This window comes from Amblyomma americanum, chromosome 1 (genome assembly GCF_052857255.1).
Source record: "Amblyomma americanum isolate KBUSLIRL-KWMA chromosome 1, ASM5285725v1, whole genome shotgun sequence".
Lineage (NCBI taxonomy): Eukaryota > Metazoa > Arthropoda > Arachnida > Ixodida > Ixodidae > Amblyomma > Amblyomma americanum.
In genome coordinates, this window is record NC_135497.1 from 20,069,499 (window position 1) to 20,088,525 (window position 19,027).

Below are 19,027 nucleotides of genomic sequence, written 5' to 3' on the forward strand. Positions count from 1 at the left end.
GTATCACATAATCCAACACTTTAAAATATCGGCACGTGGGGGTCCATGGCCAAGCGTAAATATGAAAAATGCAATTGTCCTTACAATGCTCCACATACATCTGCACATTTTCCCGCGACAAGGACACTGGAAACATGGAAAGGAATGAACTGAATATGTACACGATCCAAAAGCTCAAAACATAAAAACACCCACTGATCTGAGTGTAACCAACAATCATAATATACTGCCACAGCACACTAACTTGCGCAAACCAATAAATAAGGGTTAAATATTCACTGAGCATTCATCACATTGCAAAGGCACTTTGCTCAGGCAGCGAGCACACCCAAATGGAACAAAAAACACAGGCCACAAGTTTTTGCCAGACCACACCGGAAAACTCACAGTAACAATATTGATTGCTGGGTTAATGCCTTATCACACAAACATTTCAACACGGTCTAAATATGCAACTGATCTCAACATGCTTAATACTTCTGTTACACACACACTGATGTAACATTTGAGCCAAATGTTATTTTAAGCTTGGAATGACATTTGGATTCATTGGACTCTGCAGTAGTTCACGACAGTAAAAACCTTCAACATTCATTTGCCATTATGCAGGAGCGAAACTGCTACCTAGTTTCATACTGATAATTTTAATTGAAATTTCACAAATAATTTGGTAATAATAATGAATCAGTTGTTAGCATAATCTGTTGCGAATTCATTCATTGTTTCGTTAAACGAGAGCTGTGGTTTTAAGTCTTTCTGCGAGCTGTTGGTAATATTTTTTTTTTGTTGCTCAGTGTTGCACACACTTGGTCACTTGCCAGTTTTCCGCATTTGTTAATCTTTCCATCCCTGCTGCTCTATGAACATAAACAATGGCAAAAGAGCAACCACTGATAAACTTTTCGGATTGCTTTGAGGGTGGCTGCTATTCTCCATGTGGTCCCCAAAACTGGGGTGACAAAAGCCAAAGCTAACAAGGGTAAAGATCACCTGCATTTCTTGGCCTGCATGCCCACAACAGCTGCCATACTGAGAAGCTACATTGGCCACAATAATTAAACTATACTGCATGCCATGTCTGTTGAAATCCACAAGACTAAAAGCACATATTTACTTGCAGATTTTCATTTTCCAAACGATGGCATGACATTGCACATGAGGGTACATGTGCTTGTATATGTCTAAGGCGCTCCGTGTACTCATTGACATCTCAACCAAATGGCACTAAGAAATCTCATGTAGCAGCAGCAGACAGCACTATGACATTTAGTTCAAAGGCATTTGAAACGCCTGTGTAGAACAGGTATAATTTGGTATTGCATGTACTCCATCCTGAGCTGAACAGAGGTCTGATGGACACTGCTCTTCACAGTACCATGTGACCCAAGCTGGAGTGAATGCAGAAAGCATACAATGCATTTAAAGTCCACAGTAAAATGCTAGACCCATCATTCAATGCTTACTGATACAGCCCATGCGTCTATTTGTATGTCTACCTCGTATTCTATTTAGTCATAAACATAATGATAACACAAAATATTAATAAATATTAAAGCACGGCATGCAAGTAATACCATGCTTCCTATATAAGCCCTCAGGTTACAGTTTCTGAAACTGTATGCAGCACAAGTTTAAGATCTTTAGGAAAACTGCAGTGCAATAGACCAAATGTAGGCAAGTAAATGCACCTACCATAGGCTCAAATTAAAACGAAAGCAAATACACTGAACAATGAAAACATGCATCTTGTACACACGCCACACAGCAAAATTTGAAGCAAAACTTAAAGCTGAAGGCCCTACATTTAATGCCATTAGCATGACACAAATTTAATGGCATTAGCCCTAAGGGCAAGCGGACTTGAGGGATTGGATATTAATGGTACAACCACGATATAAACTACAGTATGCCACTCATGTAAGTGAAAGATTTTCATCATTAAAATATAACAAACCAGGCCACAGTACTTCAATTGCTACAGCTAAACTCTCACTTAACATCATGTACAATATTTGTGGCCACACAGTGTCTAAATAGTCTATGTGAAACACAAGGCTCACTTTCTGTTTAAAAAAAAGCAGGATGCAATGGTGTTTTATACTGGTCAAATATATAGGTATAATGGTCTCAATTTTACAAAATGAGGACAACTGGTTAAAATACAAAGTGCGGATAATACTTCTGCACAGTGTTTTCACGCTGGCTGTAAGCAATTATTTAAAACTAAACATGAGCATTGTGAAATGGACTGTAGAAGTTCCCCAGAACTTATATGCCTTAAACCAATGTTCTCTCGAATGCACAGCACCCATGAATCAAAGCATTCACCCACACTTAAAAACAATGCTCACCGACAAGCCAAACAGTATTTAGACATTGAATCAAAGCATTCACCCACACTTAAAAGCGATGCTCACCCACAAGCCAAGCAGTATTTAGACTTAAAGGCAAAAAATGTCATACATATGATATATTTGCACAACTCTTCTAGCACTATGAACCAAATCACTCAATATCGCATCCTGATGAAATACATATAAACACTGCAGTGCAAAACAAAACAAAAGAACCTACCCCCCAGAACTCCATTAACTGTATTACGCCCTAGCATACCTTTTTACCTACACATTTTAGCAAGACAGCTTTAGAATATCAGTACTGCCCATCACCATCAATGCAGTGAATGCGTTAAACATGCCTAATGTCTCAGGCACTTGGTGCCATAAAGTTTGCCAATGTGGCATAGGCATTGCACAGGCTGTTCAGCTGGTGGGCAGCTGTCACACTGTGATGGAAGGGATGTATGCTCTGGTAATGTATGAAATCAACTGCGCAATAAGCTATGAACTTGGAAACCTCAAATGCTGCAAGAAGCACTAACTGAACCACTTTAATGCTAAACACATCACAAATTCATAATACCAAACAAATTTAACACAGAAGCAGCATTCTTATATTACAAGTAGGGGTTGGAATTCTCGGTTTAAACCTAAAAAAAGAAAAATAACAGAAGATAAAAGAATGTCAAATTCAGTTTTAATTGAGAAAGGTCAGTAACTTTGGCATGCAAGGCATAGCTAGCTTGCTCTTGAGTATGAATTACACTCAGTCAAAGTTGAAAATTAACTAAGTAGGGAAGCCAAGGACGTGACGCAAGGTGGTGAAGTTGGATAAGCAGTGTAGTTGTGCGATTAGAAGTATTGCTCCGATAGCTCACATGTTTCTCCAGCCCGGGAAGCACCACGTCCTCGCTGCCTGCTAGATAAGCACTATTTGTTCACTATCATCGCCCGTTTTAGAACAGTTAATCGGTTAAGTAGGTTTATCAACCACACGTGCTGGCTACTGAATGATTGAGTGGCAGTTCCATAGCTGCCATACACACACAGACCACATAATGCCCTGTCCTCTCATTCAACCCAGCGTGACAACCCAACAATAACATGTCAACCTTGTTCTGAGAACTAAACTTCCATTTGCGTTTTTGCCTGCCAGCTGTCTCATTTAACCGGCGTTTCTTTTTTAATGACGGCAAATTCCTTCTACAAGCACAACTCTAAGTACTACCATTTGCACTGTTCATGCTGACAAAAATGGCAAGACAGACTGAGTAACTTTTCGCCACGCAGGATAGCCGCATTAAATCACCGGAAAAAGTCAGCAATTCATTCGTCGAAAGTATTCTCTAAAAAAAAAAAAACGAAACTTGCATTTTGAAATACACACCAAAAAAAGCCATGGATTTCCAAAGAATAAAAAACTAAGTTAATTACAAGATAACGTGTTTTATAGTCTGTACGACGTTTCAACCTGTGCTTACTTAGTTGAATAGGTGGGCGCAAACGTTGCGAAGACACAGAAGGAGGACCATAGGACAGGTGCCGTTTTTCACAATTGGTTTTTAATGCGAAAGCATTACTTGGCTATGTCGGCAAGGTCATGTCCGCAAACTGTGCCAGCAGCCGCTGTGCTCCGATAGTTAGGACAGCTCAGAACAGTTAGGATCAAAGATTGGTCATAATCGATAGAGGATGATGTGCGACAAGATTTGATGTCGATAGGATAATTAGTTAATTAATTAGAGCCAAAAAAGTCGATAAACAGTCGAAATAGTGTGGACGTCGATATAGTGAGTGGACGGGAAAACAATTTTGGACGGCAAAATAGTGGAAAAATAGGCAAAGGAGTGGAAATAAAGTTTGAAATGAATTGAAATGTGTTTGACGAGTGATAATTGAACAAAAAAGTTTGATTGACATACAGTAGTAATTAATTAGAAGCAAAAGTCGTTGGACAGCCGAATAGGCTGGACAGGGATATAGTAGGTGGACGGGAAAGGAGCAATGGGCGCCAAATTTGAAAAACCAAAATGTGTGAGCTGAAAGGGAGGCAGAACGTTAGGTGGGCGGATGAGATTAAGAAGTTTGCAGGCAGAGGGTGGATGCAGCTGGCAAAGGACAGGGTTAATTGGAGAGACATGGGAGAGGCCTTTGCCCTGCTGATGATGACGATGAATTACAGTAAATGTGCGAACTTTCTGAAATCCTCCTTGGAGGAAAAAAGAGGCTCAGAGAGAGGCGATGAGTTATCCTCAAAACACATGGTTTCGCATTCCTCCACGTAAGCCGACTTAAGTACCCTCACAATTTTTGGGAACGGAACGAACTCTTATATGTGAATAGTTGTTGTTGTTGCTGCCTTTGGTATCTTTTCACACTAAGAGTTTGTTTCCTTACAAATAAACCAGTTGTGAAAACGGCTCCTGTCCTGTGGTCCTCTTTCTGTGTCTTCACAAAGTTTGCGGCCACCTATTCATCATGAACAGTATCCAACTAGCACAACTTTCCATTCTGTTGAACTTAGTTGTTCTAAATGTCAGCTTGGCAGCCATTATCTCTCATTGAATATTTTTGTGAGAACAAGTTGAAACTTGAGTTTCACTTGAACCACCCTACTGTGGGTCGAGATAACACCTGGAAGAACTACTTGGCAACTCATACATATAAATGAGCACTAGCCATAAAAATGTAACTTCATACCTAGTTTTTTTCGCATTCATTGGCTTAAAATGTACAGTTAACTATGTGCAAATGCAAGTAACTACTGTATGGTACTGTGCAACCCTGGTAATGTCAGCCAATGCAATAGGAGGCACACCAATGAACTAGATCAGCTAACTTGTAACAGCATTACATGACTGCAATTAAACAAGCAGTCTGCTAATTCACATAATTTACAGCCTCAACACTTTTCAGCGCATCCTGAAAAAACACTTACTGGCCATGGGACAGGTATGGTGCTGCATGATATTGCGCTGCAGGTATGAGCGAATGAATGCAATGCCACTAGTACCAAAGCATGCAGATTTTCAATTCCCCCAATGCATTTAGCAGCAAGAATGCTGAGCTTGCTTGTAGGGAGCTATGGCTGGTTAGGTATTAAAGGAATTGCCTTGGTGAGGGCGCGCATTTTGTTCCAGCTGCACTGGCACCTCCCTATTTCACAGAGCCGAAATGCAAAAATGCGGTGTGCATCCACAGGTGGTTGAAATTATTCGGAGCCCTCTACTACAGCTGCCCCCTATAGCCCACATGCAGCCTCAGGATTTTAAACCACAACAAACTATGCATATTCCGTGCCTTTCATTACTGGGTAAAGCTTAATATGTAATGTCTGGCTAGTTGGTTGTGCATACTTCAAGAATACAGTGCAGTAGTAACACATACAAGACAAGCAAAGGACGTAAACAGAAGCGCTGACTGACAGCTAATTTTTTATTGAGCGAAACGTACACAATATACGGGAAAGCATGGCAGTTCATTTTGTCAGATTTTATCCTTTTTAACCTTCACACCTTGTTACAGGTCTTTTATTGATTTTATGGCTCTCTACGCCATGTGACAGTACTGTCATGTAGTCACCCAGTGTGCTTTATTATATTTTCTTGGTACCATCCCTTTTCAGATTTCACTGTCTTTTAGCCTTATCACCTGTTGTGTCTTTTATCGCTTTTATAGCCCTTAACACCGTGACTGTTTGAATGGATCTGATTACCACTGCCATGCTTTCCTATATATTGAGTAATTTTTGCTCATAAAAAAATTGTCAGTCAGCGCTTGTGTTTATGTCCTTTGCTTATCTTGTCCATGTTACTTTCTTAAGCATCAGTACATTTCTATCTACCATGGGAATAATCCAATATTGCACATGCTTCCTTTTCACAGGAGATTACCTCAAGTGAAGAATGAGTGCTTGCACTGCCACCTAACAAAGAGGTGCCCTCTTTTTTCTATGGCAACAACAATAGCCAAGTGTTGTTCACGTACAGTAAAATAGACAATGCTTATGCGTTCGGTTAAACCAGACGCTGCAATGGAGTCAGTGGAGTCAGTTTTGCTGTTCTCAGTTGGTCGCTTCCAAAGGTGGTGGTGGCTGGAGAAGTAACCACTGCATTATTTTTATCAATTGCCCCCAGCTTTACCAATGCATACATGCAAGGGTACTGTGTAAACATAAACTGGCTATCACTGAAGGCATAAAGACGCATATTTAACATTGCTGTGCTGCTTTCATTTGGGTCAGTTTATACAAAACAGGTTTTGACAGGTTTCCTATTTTTTCAATTTCCAAAACACATCAAGCTTCCCCAACATTCGTTTTTTTTTTCCCCGCTTTCTACACCGGTGGACACTGTGAATGTGTGTGCTGCATAAAATCCATATGCTAAAAACAACGAAGCCATAGTCAGGATAAACATGCAACATCACACCACACATAAACAAGAATACATAATAGTGTTCAACAAGCCTCCCATCCACATTATGCTGATACTAAACTGCTAAGAAAATGCCAAGGCCCATTTGATGGAACAATTCTGTTATTAACTCCATGAGTAAAACGAGGGCAAAAGAGGTCAGATTTCTCCCTAGACCTTCCTGGCTGCATCAGTGGGGAACACAGGTTGCCATCTCCACAGTGAATTTGGATTTGTTTGCTTACTGTGCATCACGCCAACACAAAATACGAGCTTAAGTCCAGTCTCACTTCGCAGTACAGTTTTAGTGATGAAATGCAGCTTCATAGATTGGACCATGATTTCTTGAGATAGAAAGCCTAACTGAACACCACGTATCGTTGCCATGAATATACAGCAGACTCCTTTTAAGACGAACTCGAAGGAACCATGAAAACTTGTTCACCTTATCAGAAGCTCGTCTCAACTGAAGTGCCCCGCCAACAGGTATAAGAGCATGTTAGGTGCGGCCAAATAAAAGTTAGATAAAAAATGGATCAAATTGCCTTGCAAGAAAAGAAAACTGCAAATAGGACACTTACAGTACTATGTGAGGTGAAGACTCAGAGCATCAAACAAGCTCACATTATCCTACATGAAAACTGCATTGGTTTAGTTTTTTTTTTTTCAGCGTCTTTTTTTTTTCTCGCCATGACTACGACGAGAAGCGCTTTGAAGGAGCCGAGCTGGGCAGCCGTCTCCCTTACCTACAAGCTCGCAAGCAGGTGCACAGTGTGCCTTTCTGTCTGCCGCACGTAATGCACGTGCGGGCATTACGTGCGGCGCCAATATCAGGCTATCTTTGTGCCACGATAACAAGTGTTCTGACTCTGTCAGTTGAAAATGCAGTCCTGAAGCATTTAGATTCCAAGTCAACGAGCAGGTTCACCCTGCTTTTAGCCTGTCCAAGGCAATGCACGCCTTATGCATGCATGCATGACATCGAGATATCGCCATGTCACATCTCTGTGCCAGTGCAGGTACGAAGGCACCCTGCCTTTTCTGCACCGGCAAGGAAGCTCCCTCCCCACCCCCCAGTTGCCTGAACCGAGTCTGTCTTAACCTATATATGCCTGGTGTCCTACATATTGGATGCCACTTTTTTGCGCAGTAACTCTATAAAAGTTTACTGTATAAAAGCTTGCGCCCTAGCGTAGGTTCAAGAGGGTCTAAACTTCTCCTGTGCAAGGATTTTGTTGCGTGTGTTCAGTTTTGTGCATTACGTGTGTTCACAAAAATCCGCCAGTCTTCTCTGGATGCCATTTTTTAAATCCGACCCCATCGACTACATTGCACTTCAACGAAAAATAATTTTTGCACATTTTCATGAGGAAACAACCGTGCTTGATGACAAATGTGATTTTAAAAGCGATTTCAAATGTTTGAAGCTTTACCACACGTAACAGGTAGCGAATCTGCAGAGTGTCCTACGCAGTAGGGTGGCTCAAAAGTCTGTGTTGAGAAAAATATTTCCATCAATAAAAGGATAATTCGGAATTGTGAAGTGAAATAAATATTTTATAAAGAGAAATATTTTAATTTTTATTCAAATTCTTGAAGTTTTGGCATATATGGATCAATAGGAGTCTACTGTGTGTCACAAGTGGGATGTTAACCCGTTTGCTTCCGTAGACAATGATTTGGAGTCTTCGCTTCAAAATAATAGCTTTAAATTGCATCAATAGATGGCACTACATGCTTGGCTGCTAATATTTGGTTAGTAGTGTTCACACCACATGACACCAGTTGTTAACTAGCTTAAAAAATATGCAGCAGAAAAAAAATATTTTCTCACTGCTCCTTTAGAACACGACCATCACGTCGTAGGAAGACGAAAGCTTCAGGGGGACTGAAAATGCGCTGCTTTCTGGCAGTGACAGGGATGAGAATGGCAAAAACCCTAACCATTTGGATGACACTGAAAGCAGTGAATGTGACTTGATCTGCAAGGTGAGGACTAGGACTCGAGTCTGAGCCTGGAACCCGAGACGCTGCTTGAGCCTTGGCTTGGAAATCCAAAAGCTTGCAAGGAAATGTTGGTCAATGTGATGTATTTGGCTCTTTACATCGGCAACATATTCTATACTCTATCCCAGTAGTTCCTCGCAGCACTACCAAAGCTGCGATGAGTGCACAGGCAAAGTATAAAATGGGCATATGGCATATGGGATAGCCTGCTTTAAAGTGCGCATGCTCCAAACGCTATTTCGTATCGAACCGTAACGTACGCTCACGCTACATGCAATATTTCCAGGGTTTATCGTGCACGACTCTTGCGTGCCCTACACATCTTTTCCAAATTGGTGGCGGCCTTCGAAGCAGGTCCCCTCGCCTCAGACTGAATTCGCCGTTGCTATTGCCGTTTTCATTATGTTCACTGGCCATAAACGGGTCACAGAGCTTTTGCTTCGCCTCAACTCGCCTATAATATAACAAAACGTATGAGCAATATATCTGCCTTATTTTTTATTCAGTGACGAGTCTGTCGCTTCTAGCCCTAGAGAGGAGTGTCGGTTTGTTGACAAAAATGCTTTCCGTTCTAACAACCAGACGGCTCCACTAGGGTAATCTAATCATTGCATTTCTTTTGGATACGCTTAACCAAAAGTGCCAATGTGACAAATGGTATAATGCACTGCAAAATGCTTGCGTTCAGCATACATAAGTGTGTATATGCTTATGGAACCTAGACAGCGTCGATTTGTACTCTTTGCTAACCATATCTATGTACGCCGAGAGCAGACGACTAGGCGTGGATGAACACGTTTAACGCGCTCTCCTGATTGGCTGAGGAGGTCTCTGCCTTTGGTAGTGCTGCAATTATGGAATGGAGTATTTGAGCTGTAGCTCCATCACAAATACGTCTAGAGGCTTGTCAATGGCACCATTTTGATCATGAGATACTTTCAAATGACGGCACAGCAGAAAGCATTACACAAATTTTTAGTGCGCAAATCCCAGGAAAAAATTTTTACAGCTAGGCTTACCAGCTTAGCGCATGAATCAGCAAAAGCTGCTATAGCTCTGGTTTAGCCACTTATCCGTGCATTCTGCTATGGAACAACACTCAGGTTGCACACACACTCCTCCTCCTTCCACAGTAGCCACCCTCTAGGTTCTTCTCATGGCAGCCACCTTTAATAGTGCATTCCTCTGGTCATGAGCTACTAGGCCACCAGTCACCTTCCACCCTCTCTTCCCTCAGCCAGAGATTTCACTAAGCATTTGAGGCCTTACGGCTGACGCCATAGATAGAATCAAGATTACTTGCTCTGCACTTGTGATCGTCTTTCCAGCAACACTTGTACTGTGCCCTTGCATATGGAATAGCGGAAGAAAAGGGTTAAAAGAAGGATCATTCTGAGTAGCAAGTTTACTGAGGCCCCACTAATGAAAATTTACAGAGACCCCCTGCAGGAAAGCCCCACAAGTGCCAAGTGCACTGACTCGCAATGATTAAAAGCAGTCATGCAAAAGAATCCTTCAAAAGTCCCCTGAGCCAGCTAGCCACTCTGGTGGTGAGCTCCCACACTCATTACAGCCAGCCCCTCCAAGGCACACTGAGCAACTAGACCTCCATGCTAAATTTCCCTTTCCCTCCTGTCGGAAACGTGAAGCTGCAGCATCATAAGAGTATGCCATGGTGGGATTTGTTCCGACGCCTTGAACACAACTGTGCCCCAAGTGTCATGCTTTACTAGAACATGATCATCACGATAGAACTGTACAGTGCAGTAATGCGTGAGCAGTGGATTTAGGATCCGCACTTTGTCACAACTGTGCATGGGCAAGAAAAAAACAGCCGCACGCTAGCTGCAGGATGCAGCCACAATGAAAGATGGCCAGTTAACTTTCTGCAGCAATATTCGCCCCTATTGGTCATTTTACTGAGAGGAATAAAAAGAAGTGCATTCTGACTGTGAGCGAAGACATGCTGTGCATCACTGTCAGACTTCCCTTCAGTCTTTTACCTCTTTCTTCCTTCTATCTGCTGCTACCCCACAAAGCAGGAAGAAACGGGAATTCCTCCATGTGGAAACTTGGCATGGTTACGTATCGTTTTGGATGACAAATGTGGCATTTATGTGTAGATCTGTGTGCCGTAAAAACCTATGTATAATAGTCAAACCCACTTATAACAATACCTGTTACAATATATCGGATATAACAATGGTCATTCGTGGCACCATCAGCTTTACCTTAAGTTCCATGATAAAATAAACCGCTTATAGCAATGTTGTCATAGCACATTATCGGTTATAACAATTAGGTCTGATCAGTGCAGTTTTTGAAACAAACAAAAAGATGGAGACTCTACAACTGCACCAGCCAAACCACACTAACAGCACAAAAGCTCTTGAACCTTTGAGCAGTTCTGCTTCGACGCTGCCGACAGTATGCAATAAAGCATTTACGAGATTGTGAAAAATATTCATCGTCACGCCGTTCTCATCTCAAAAGCAAGCAACCAATGCCCAGTCTTTCACCAGATAAATATACCATGATGCCAGCGGATCTTGGCATCTTTTCGGGATCATTCAATAATTTGAACATTTTTCCGGTCCCCTGAAGTTCGAAATAATGAGCTTTTACAGGCATTAGAACGATCAAGCCTCTGCAAGCCTTTCCTGTCATTAAATGCTCTAAAGTTTGTCATGTTTTCTTTTTATTGGCACAACCCTGTTATAACAATTATCAGTTATAACAATGGTATTTCTGTGGCACTTCAATACTGTTATAAGTGGGTTTGACTGTACCAGGTTTTTTTTTCATATTTTGGCGTGTCAAATTTCCACCTCATATTACATGTGGATCCAAACAATTTTTAACCAAAAGCCGCAGTTCCAGTTTCCTTAATATTGAGCGCCGTCACCACAATGCTTTGAGCAAGAGAAGGAGCTATCTAGTGGTAGTGCAGGTTGGTAGTTTTGATTTTGACACCAGTTCACTATGCTGACCTGACCTCGCGACGCCCAGGATGATCACACCTCTCGTGGTATCGAGATCACGAAAGCAGTCCTTGGCTGCTTTTAAGAGGAAAGTAATCGTAGCTGCTGAAAGCATCGGTACTGCATCAAATGCTGCTACATGGTCTGGACGAGGTAGGAAGAGCCTGCAGTTACTGCCATACAAGGGCCTCATCAGCAACCCTGTGCAGTTGGATCGTGGACGCTTGGGGCAGCACTGTCGAGGAGCTCACCGGTTGTGATTTCAAGAAATGCGGGATAACATGCCTGATGGTACCGAAGAAGTGTTTCTATGAAAAGATATCTCTGAGAAGGGCCTTTATGGTGACTATGGCAACCATACCTGGCATCCTTTTATGCTTCTGATAGTGAAGAATCAAGACCCAGTCCTTAAAACAGAACTGTCTTGTCACAAAATGTTTGTGATGCGGACTAAATAAGACAATGAAAGCCTAACATGCCATTTACAATGCACAGCAAGTGAACAAATGTGAGGTCACTGTGAAGCAAACCGCTCTCACTTCTATGAGCACCGCCGTTCTTCTTGCCACAAAAAGGGCAGCCTGGGGATGATGAGGGAGAAATATGCCACTTTGCTCTAATTTTGCCCAAGCTGTATATGTACTCTGCATGTAGAATCATTCCAACAAGGAGGCCCAAGACTATAAATGGCACGCACATCACAAACACTAAACTCTAGAAGCAGGCATAAGTGCACGGACAACTATATATACATGACGGAATCAAAGCTATCACATTGCAAACACCACACCACAATGAGTCGCTTCAGAGAAGCGGAACAAAATAAAACCTATTTTTGTCACAATATCAACCATATTGCAAATCAGCATGCCTTTCAGCTAAAAAGGCAAGAACGCACAACCACAATCAGGTTCCAATGTCACTTCTGGCTTCAAACCACTTACTTCACTTATAACTTTACAATTCTTTTCAAGAATCCATCATGTACAATGAAATGATGTACACATGAAAAAGTTTCAAAACGCACCACGTTTTTGTGAAGAATGATGCAACGTTGAGTAGATTTGGGACATTAAACCTGTTTTAAATCTTTCAGACAAGAAGAAAAAATTAGCAAAGGTTTGGTTTATGGGGGTTTACTGTCCCAAAGCGACTCAAACTATGAGGAACGCCGTAGAGGAGGGCTCCAAAAATTTCAACCACCTGGGGTTCTTAAATGTGCACTGACATCGCACAGTACACGGGCCTCTAGAATTTCGCCTCCATTGAAATCTGACCGCTGCGGCCGAGATCGAACTCGCGTCTTTCGGGTCAGCAGCCGAGCACCATAACCACTCAGCCACCGCAGCAGCCACATTAGCAAAGAAAAACTGCTGCTACAAAGTTTCATGCAGCATCAGACCACTGAGGCAGCACGCCCACCTGCTGACAGTAACAACCGAAAAATGGCTAAGGCCAATCAAACAGTGAATTATGTGCCAATGACGTAGCTTGTGAACTGTTGCTGCCGTCTGTAGCCTTTGTTATGATCCCAGCACAACATGATCCTGAGGTTTCTCAATCTGATAGGATATCAGGTACTCTGGGTACGCCTGAAACAAATGCAAAAAAAAAAAAGACACACATAAGCATAGGTGCAATAAGATGTCACCTATAGACCTCTCCAATGTGACTGCCGCCATATTGCTAGCTGGACTGCTGTTTGCACCTGGCACCACCAATCCACTGCGCCTGCAGCAGGGGCACGCAGCAGCATAGTGAACAATAAGGCGATGTTCGCAGAGTGGTTTGTAGTTCTAGGAGAAAAAAGCAACTCAGCAAGCAATATGGAGGCAATCAGGTTGGAAAACGTCTATCTATCCAAGCGTCTTCTGCTTGGATTCCCCTGCTTCAGCGTATCTCAAAGCATGTAAACAGTTCAAAAAGGTGAACAGCCCACGCCTCTCTTGCAAGTTGTTTTACAGCTCAAGTACCAATTCAGGGCATGGGAAATAAAAGGCACATAAAACTGCACAGCTTCAAATAAATGCAGTTCCAATCGTAGCAAAGGCTCTTGTGAAAGCAGAGCAGTGTTGACCCAGGAGCCGTTTTGAAACGTCTCTGTTAGGATGTCATGCTGGCTGCCACGGTCAATGAAATTGGTACCAAAGACACTTTATAATACAGAAAAACCCTGCAACAACAAAGTCCATCTGAATGAAATTTCTACTGCAACAAGGCATTCTGAAAGTCTTTCAGTGCCCTGAAAAAATTAGTGCATAAAGATTTTCATGCAGTAAGACCTCATTAATTCAGATTAATTCAGGGAAATGTAAAACTAAGAAAGATGGATAGATTATTTAGCGGGATCACTACCAACGTTTAGTGCGAAAGCACTCATACGATCGTGGGGGCCGAGCAAAAATCTTGCTTGTGCATCTTGCCTGTGCATTGCTCGTTGCCATAGCAACTGTGACACCAAGCGCCAACAATTTGGCCTGGGCCAGACCCGAAATTTGACCTTGGCCTATTTGGACCAAAATCGATGTCCAACCATAATTGGGCGTGCCCAACACGATGGTGATCTCCAAATAGGGCCCAGGCGATCGCTAAAATTTGGCCCAGGTCACCCCCGAAATTCGACCTTGGACGATTTGCATCAAAACCGATGTCCAACCATAACTTACTGTGCCCAACACGATGGCGACCTCCAAATTTGACCGGGGTCATTTCCAAAAATTTCGTAGTAGTTCACAGCTTTAAGACTTGCACCATCTCGCTGCTATGGTGTCACTTGTGACATCGCCATTTACATACCCGCGCATTCACAAGTCACATATCGGTTTAAGCAGAGTAAACCCCAGCTAATTTTTTGCCTCTGCGCAGTGAGGCGAGTGCGAGGCTGAGGAAAATCGCAAATGAAAGTCCCGAAACCCTTCCACATTCAAACTACCTGCAAAAAATATGCACAGTTATGTCATTTCTATGATGCGTTCGTAAAACACAGCTCTCTGACCAATCAAAGGTGCCACTTCCAAAGACTAGGAATGTGGCTGGAAGCCAAAAACCAAACGTCAGCCGTCATGGTGGCAACATGCAAGTGCAGGCTGCCTCAGGGCTAAACCCCACTGAAAGGCAGATGCTCTACACTGCATTGCGTGTGGCTAAGTCTTATTGCAACATGTGCGTACAGTAGAAATAGGCTGTGTGGGCGCAAAGGAAACCACCAAGAGCAGTTGCAAACTGCAAAACAAACTGCTGATACTGCTCACGCACATATACATTGCTGACGACGCAAGTGTGCAATCTTCAGTGACTTGTGTGCTGCCGTGAAATGTTCGACGGATCCTCAAAAGCATGCAAGCAGTGGTCACCCTCCAATGTCTTTCATTCAAAGATGATGCATCAGCTAAGTCGAGATGTTCACATTGTTAAATTTTATGGGCACACACTTTCTCAGCAGTGTGGCTATTACGCCCTACTCTGATTTTAGAAGTATCCATCCTAAATGACCGAGTGAAAAGAATTTGGGAAACTGCACATAGGATGTGTTAATGCATTTGCAATATGGCAGGAGATATTAGCACTACACCTAATTTTGGTGTTCTGGCATTAAGCATGTAATGCCCAGACAATGAAAATGTCGGACATACTGAAAATTATATTTCAGTACAATTAAAACAAACAAATTAGAACCAGTTATGCTCATCTAAAAATGAAAACTGCATGTGCATGCACATACGATAAATTAAATGCAAAATAACTCCATGGAGCAGTATGCTCACTTAAATTTTAGGATGCTTTACCAGCAGGGTTAGCTTTTGCAGTGAGTGATCTTGCAACATTTCTGGCAGCTGGTTCTTTGCACTGAGAAATGCAGTTTGTACATCACTGATATACAGTTTTTAGAAACTTAGACTGACCACTTTAATTTACAAATCCAAAAATTCAGACTGCTGTTGTGGTCCCTACCGATGGCCATGTAAATCTATGGCCTCTAAGGCTTGTCAATTGAGATGCAGCTTGACTGGAGGTGTAAAATTTCCAAAAGTTTCGAATACTGGAAAAAAAAAATGAGGCAAGAAACATGGGAGGAATAATCTGTGCCAGTCGGTACATGACATAAAATTAGAAGCACAACAGACAGGACATAGAACAGCGCTAACATTATCAACTCAAGGAAATTTATTGCTGCAACAGCAATAGTATACACCTCAAGGGCTATGCCCGCAGCACGAAAAACATATAAAAGCTTTAAAACCAAGCAGCAAGATTATTTGCATTTCCTGCCATTAAAAAATCTAATCTCTTCTCACTAGCTGTTTCAGTTCACTGCCCTCAAAAGGTCTCTCAAGCACGAACCACACAGAAAGAAGGGAGCAGGCGAAAAATTTTGCTCCCCTGTGCATATATGTATCAGGCGTAGCTTCATTTTCTTCACTTAATGCTGAAAGGGGTACTACACTGTCCACAAAGCCAGCATATGTCACAGATGTTCCACCTACCTGCTCACCGCGATAAACAACATACTCGGGGTAGGAGAGGCCTCCCACACTAGGTCGTCCTATGACCGAGTGGTGGCCAGGTGGAGCATGTGCCATCTTCATAGCACTGAATTGCAGAAATGACTTGCCAAGTGTCACACGGCACAACAGCATTTGCCTGCAGCCAGAAAGAGAGAGAGAGAGAGAACTGGAGAGGACAACATCAAAAGTGGTGGTACTTTGGAGCAGGTTTTGTAGAACACACACACACAGTCCCAAAAAAGAGGCTACAAAAAACAGCCTTTTATTTGTGAAAGTATCTTTATAGGTATCACAAATAAAACAAGCACACAACGGCAGATGAAAACTCAACTGAACAGGACTTAGAGAAAATAGCCTTTTCGTGGCTATCAGAAAATTGCAGAGAATGATACATGACACACTAAAGGTGCAAAGCAAAGAAAAAAACAACAACAAAGATGTAGCAGCAGGGCAGCACGACAGCTGAAAACAACTTTTTTCATCCAGAGCAGAAACATCACAAGGGAACGTGTTAGTTTGAATAAGTCTGAGAACTATGGAATCTTCAGTACTTAGCTTTCTGTGAGGGGGAGGATACCGTATTTACGCGCATAATTTGCGCACTTTTTATTAAGAATTTAGGGCTCCAAGAAGGGGGTGCGCAAATTACGCGGGGATTTCGCGAGCGCGACTTAAAAAACTCCACAAAGGTCATAACGTGCAATATAGGGATAGTGTATGTTGCTGCATATACGTCAGCACCCGAACCCGCACCCCACGCTGGCCGTCCCCCGAAAAAAAGTTCACCCTAAATGAAAGGCCGTATAATAATAAGGCCGCAAAGTTTGCGCGAAGGCGCGAATTATGCGCGTAAATAAGGTAAATACTTTATGCTGCTGGATCTCGAGGCGTTCGTCGTAATTGAATAGCAGGGGCATGAAAGTAAAAGGTGGGGATTGATCATATGATTGGTCTTGCCCCGCCTAGTTGGTTAACGCTCGATCCAAGGCGTTTCCCCTTTTGTTCCCCTTCAGTCCCACGTGGCCCAGATCCACGTGATTTGATGATATTCTTCCAGCTTTTGGGCCAAGGATCTGAGCCGCCAGCAACGGTGTTTGCCCGTTGGTAAAGTTCTGGCAGGCCTGTTATGAGTCAGCGACGACGTGTACCACCCTGCCCACCCTGTCATAGTGTTTGATGACTAGCGCTGCGGATATGGTTTCAATCGCAGCTGGCCTCTTTGCCCTGATGGAGGCTGCAAGGGTCAAGGAATTGTCTATTCTGTTCACAGCAGCTACAGCAAAGAGGCCCCCTTTGGGGTATGCCGCCACGACCACATTTGTTATGTGTGAGTCGCCCTTGAATTGTCGCAGCTGTCAGTCAACACGAGCCATGTGCCGACCTTCGTGCAGTTGATGGTTCATGTGGTTTGGGATGGGGCTCACCTTGATCCTGCTTCTGACCTCGGGCGGGAGCAACCATTGCACATCGAGAGCGCGGAGCTCCGTTATCATTCTGGTTCGGTGGATTGCTCTGCCTATCACCTTGTTCTGCAGTCTGGCCTTTTGCAAAGCCAGAACCGCGTCCGACACCTCAGCAAAGGTGTTGTGGATCCTAAGAGCCGTTAACTTCTCGTTCAACGTGGTTACGGGGAGACCCAGCACCATTTTGTATGTGCCTCAGATAACAGACTCGTTTTGTTCTGTGCGTCGTGTGATTAGCTAGCGGTGGCGATATGGCATGCTGTACGTCCCTCTGCCCATCAACAGGGCCTGGATGAGGTGCAGCACCTCCTATTCTCGAAAGCCCTTACAGCTTCTTGTTATTCTTTTGATCATCCTTGAGATCTGGGTTGTGGTGGAACATATTACAAGAAAGGAGACTCAAACAGGGCTCCTGTTGTCGAGTACGGCCACCATCTCGAACGAATATTGTGCAGAAAAAAAGATTAAATTTGAAGGCTCAGTAATAATGTGCTATTTGTTCAAGGCCAATTAAACTGCATACAGTCCTAGAATTACTATTCTAGTTTTTCAATGCTTAAGGGGGGACGCAGGTTTCAAAAGTTGAAAAATCGCGAAAAACTCTATTTTTCAAAAAGTATATATTTCGGATATATGTGTTGTAAACTACCTTTTCTGTAATTATGAATGCCTAATTCATCGTGGAACTGCTTCTAATTAGATATACAACAGGCCGCGGCAGCCCCCGAGCCGCGAGCGAACGGCAAAAATAACCAAACATCGTGCGCGCGCCGTTTCCATGCCGCTGAACCGAGCGCCGCCGCCATCTTGGTCTTGTTTTGCTTGTGAATGCTTGCCCTTTACCGTGTTGCCTTCGCCGGCGGTGGCCGCGGTATGGTAGAAGCATGGCTCGCACGAGATTGGAGGACTCGAAGCAGTGTTTGAGGTTCCCGCGTCTCGAATTCGAGCTATGATTGGACGAAGCGCGCGCTCCTTGAGGACGCGGGAGATAGCGCGGCTGCTATTGGCTGCTGCACACGCTGACACGTGGTCTCTCCGCCGGCGCGTCGTCTGCTGCGGCTGGCTCCGTTGATGGCGTTCTTTCTTTGTGCGCTCCTCGCTTTACTTATCGCCACTTTTGAGATCGCTGTCACCACTGCTGTCGGGATTCTTGTGGCGTATTTTGAACGGTTTTGTGCACCCTGCGGATCGCCGCGTGGCCGTTCACGATGGGCCCTAAAAGAAAATTCAAAATGCTACATACTTTCGGTTTGCGGCGTTATTCTATGAACGCCGTCCGCATGGCGAAGTTAGTAAAGCGCGTTGCCGGCGATTGCG

At 43.2% G+C, this 19,027-nt stretch overlaps 1 protein-coding gene across 1 annotated transcript in view; it reads right to left on the bottom strand.

The window, feature by feature from the left end:
- Positions 1 to 7,438: 7,438 nt before the first annotated feature.
- Tnks (tankyrase) overlaps positions 7,439 to 19,027 on the bottom strand; it is a 169,715-nt gene continuing 158,126 nt past the window's right edge. The window contains exons 27-28 of the mRNA XM_077643796.1: positions 16,227 to 16,383; positions 7,439 to 13,334 (exon numbers count right to left, since the gene is read on the bottom strand). Of these exons, the coding sequence (XP_077499922.1) occupies positions 13,266 to 13,334; positions 16,227 to 16,383 (226 nt within the window). The 3' untranslated portion in view covers positions 7,439 to 13,265. The remainder of the gene's footprint in view (positions 13,335 to 16,226; positions 16,384 to 19,027) is intronic.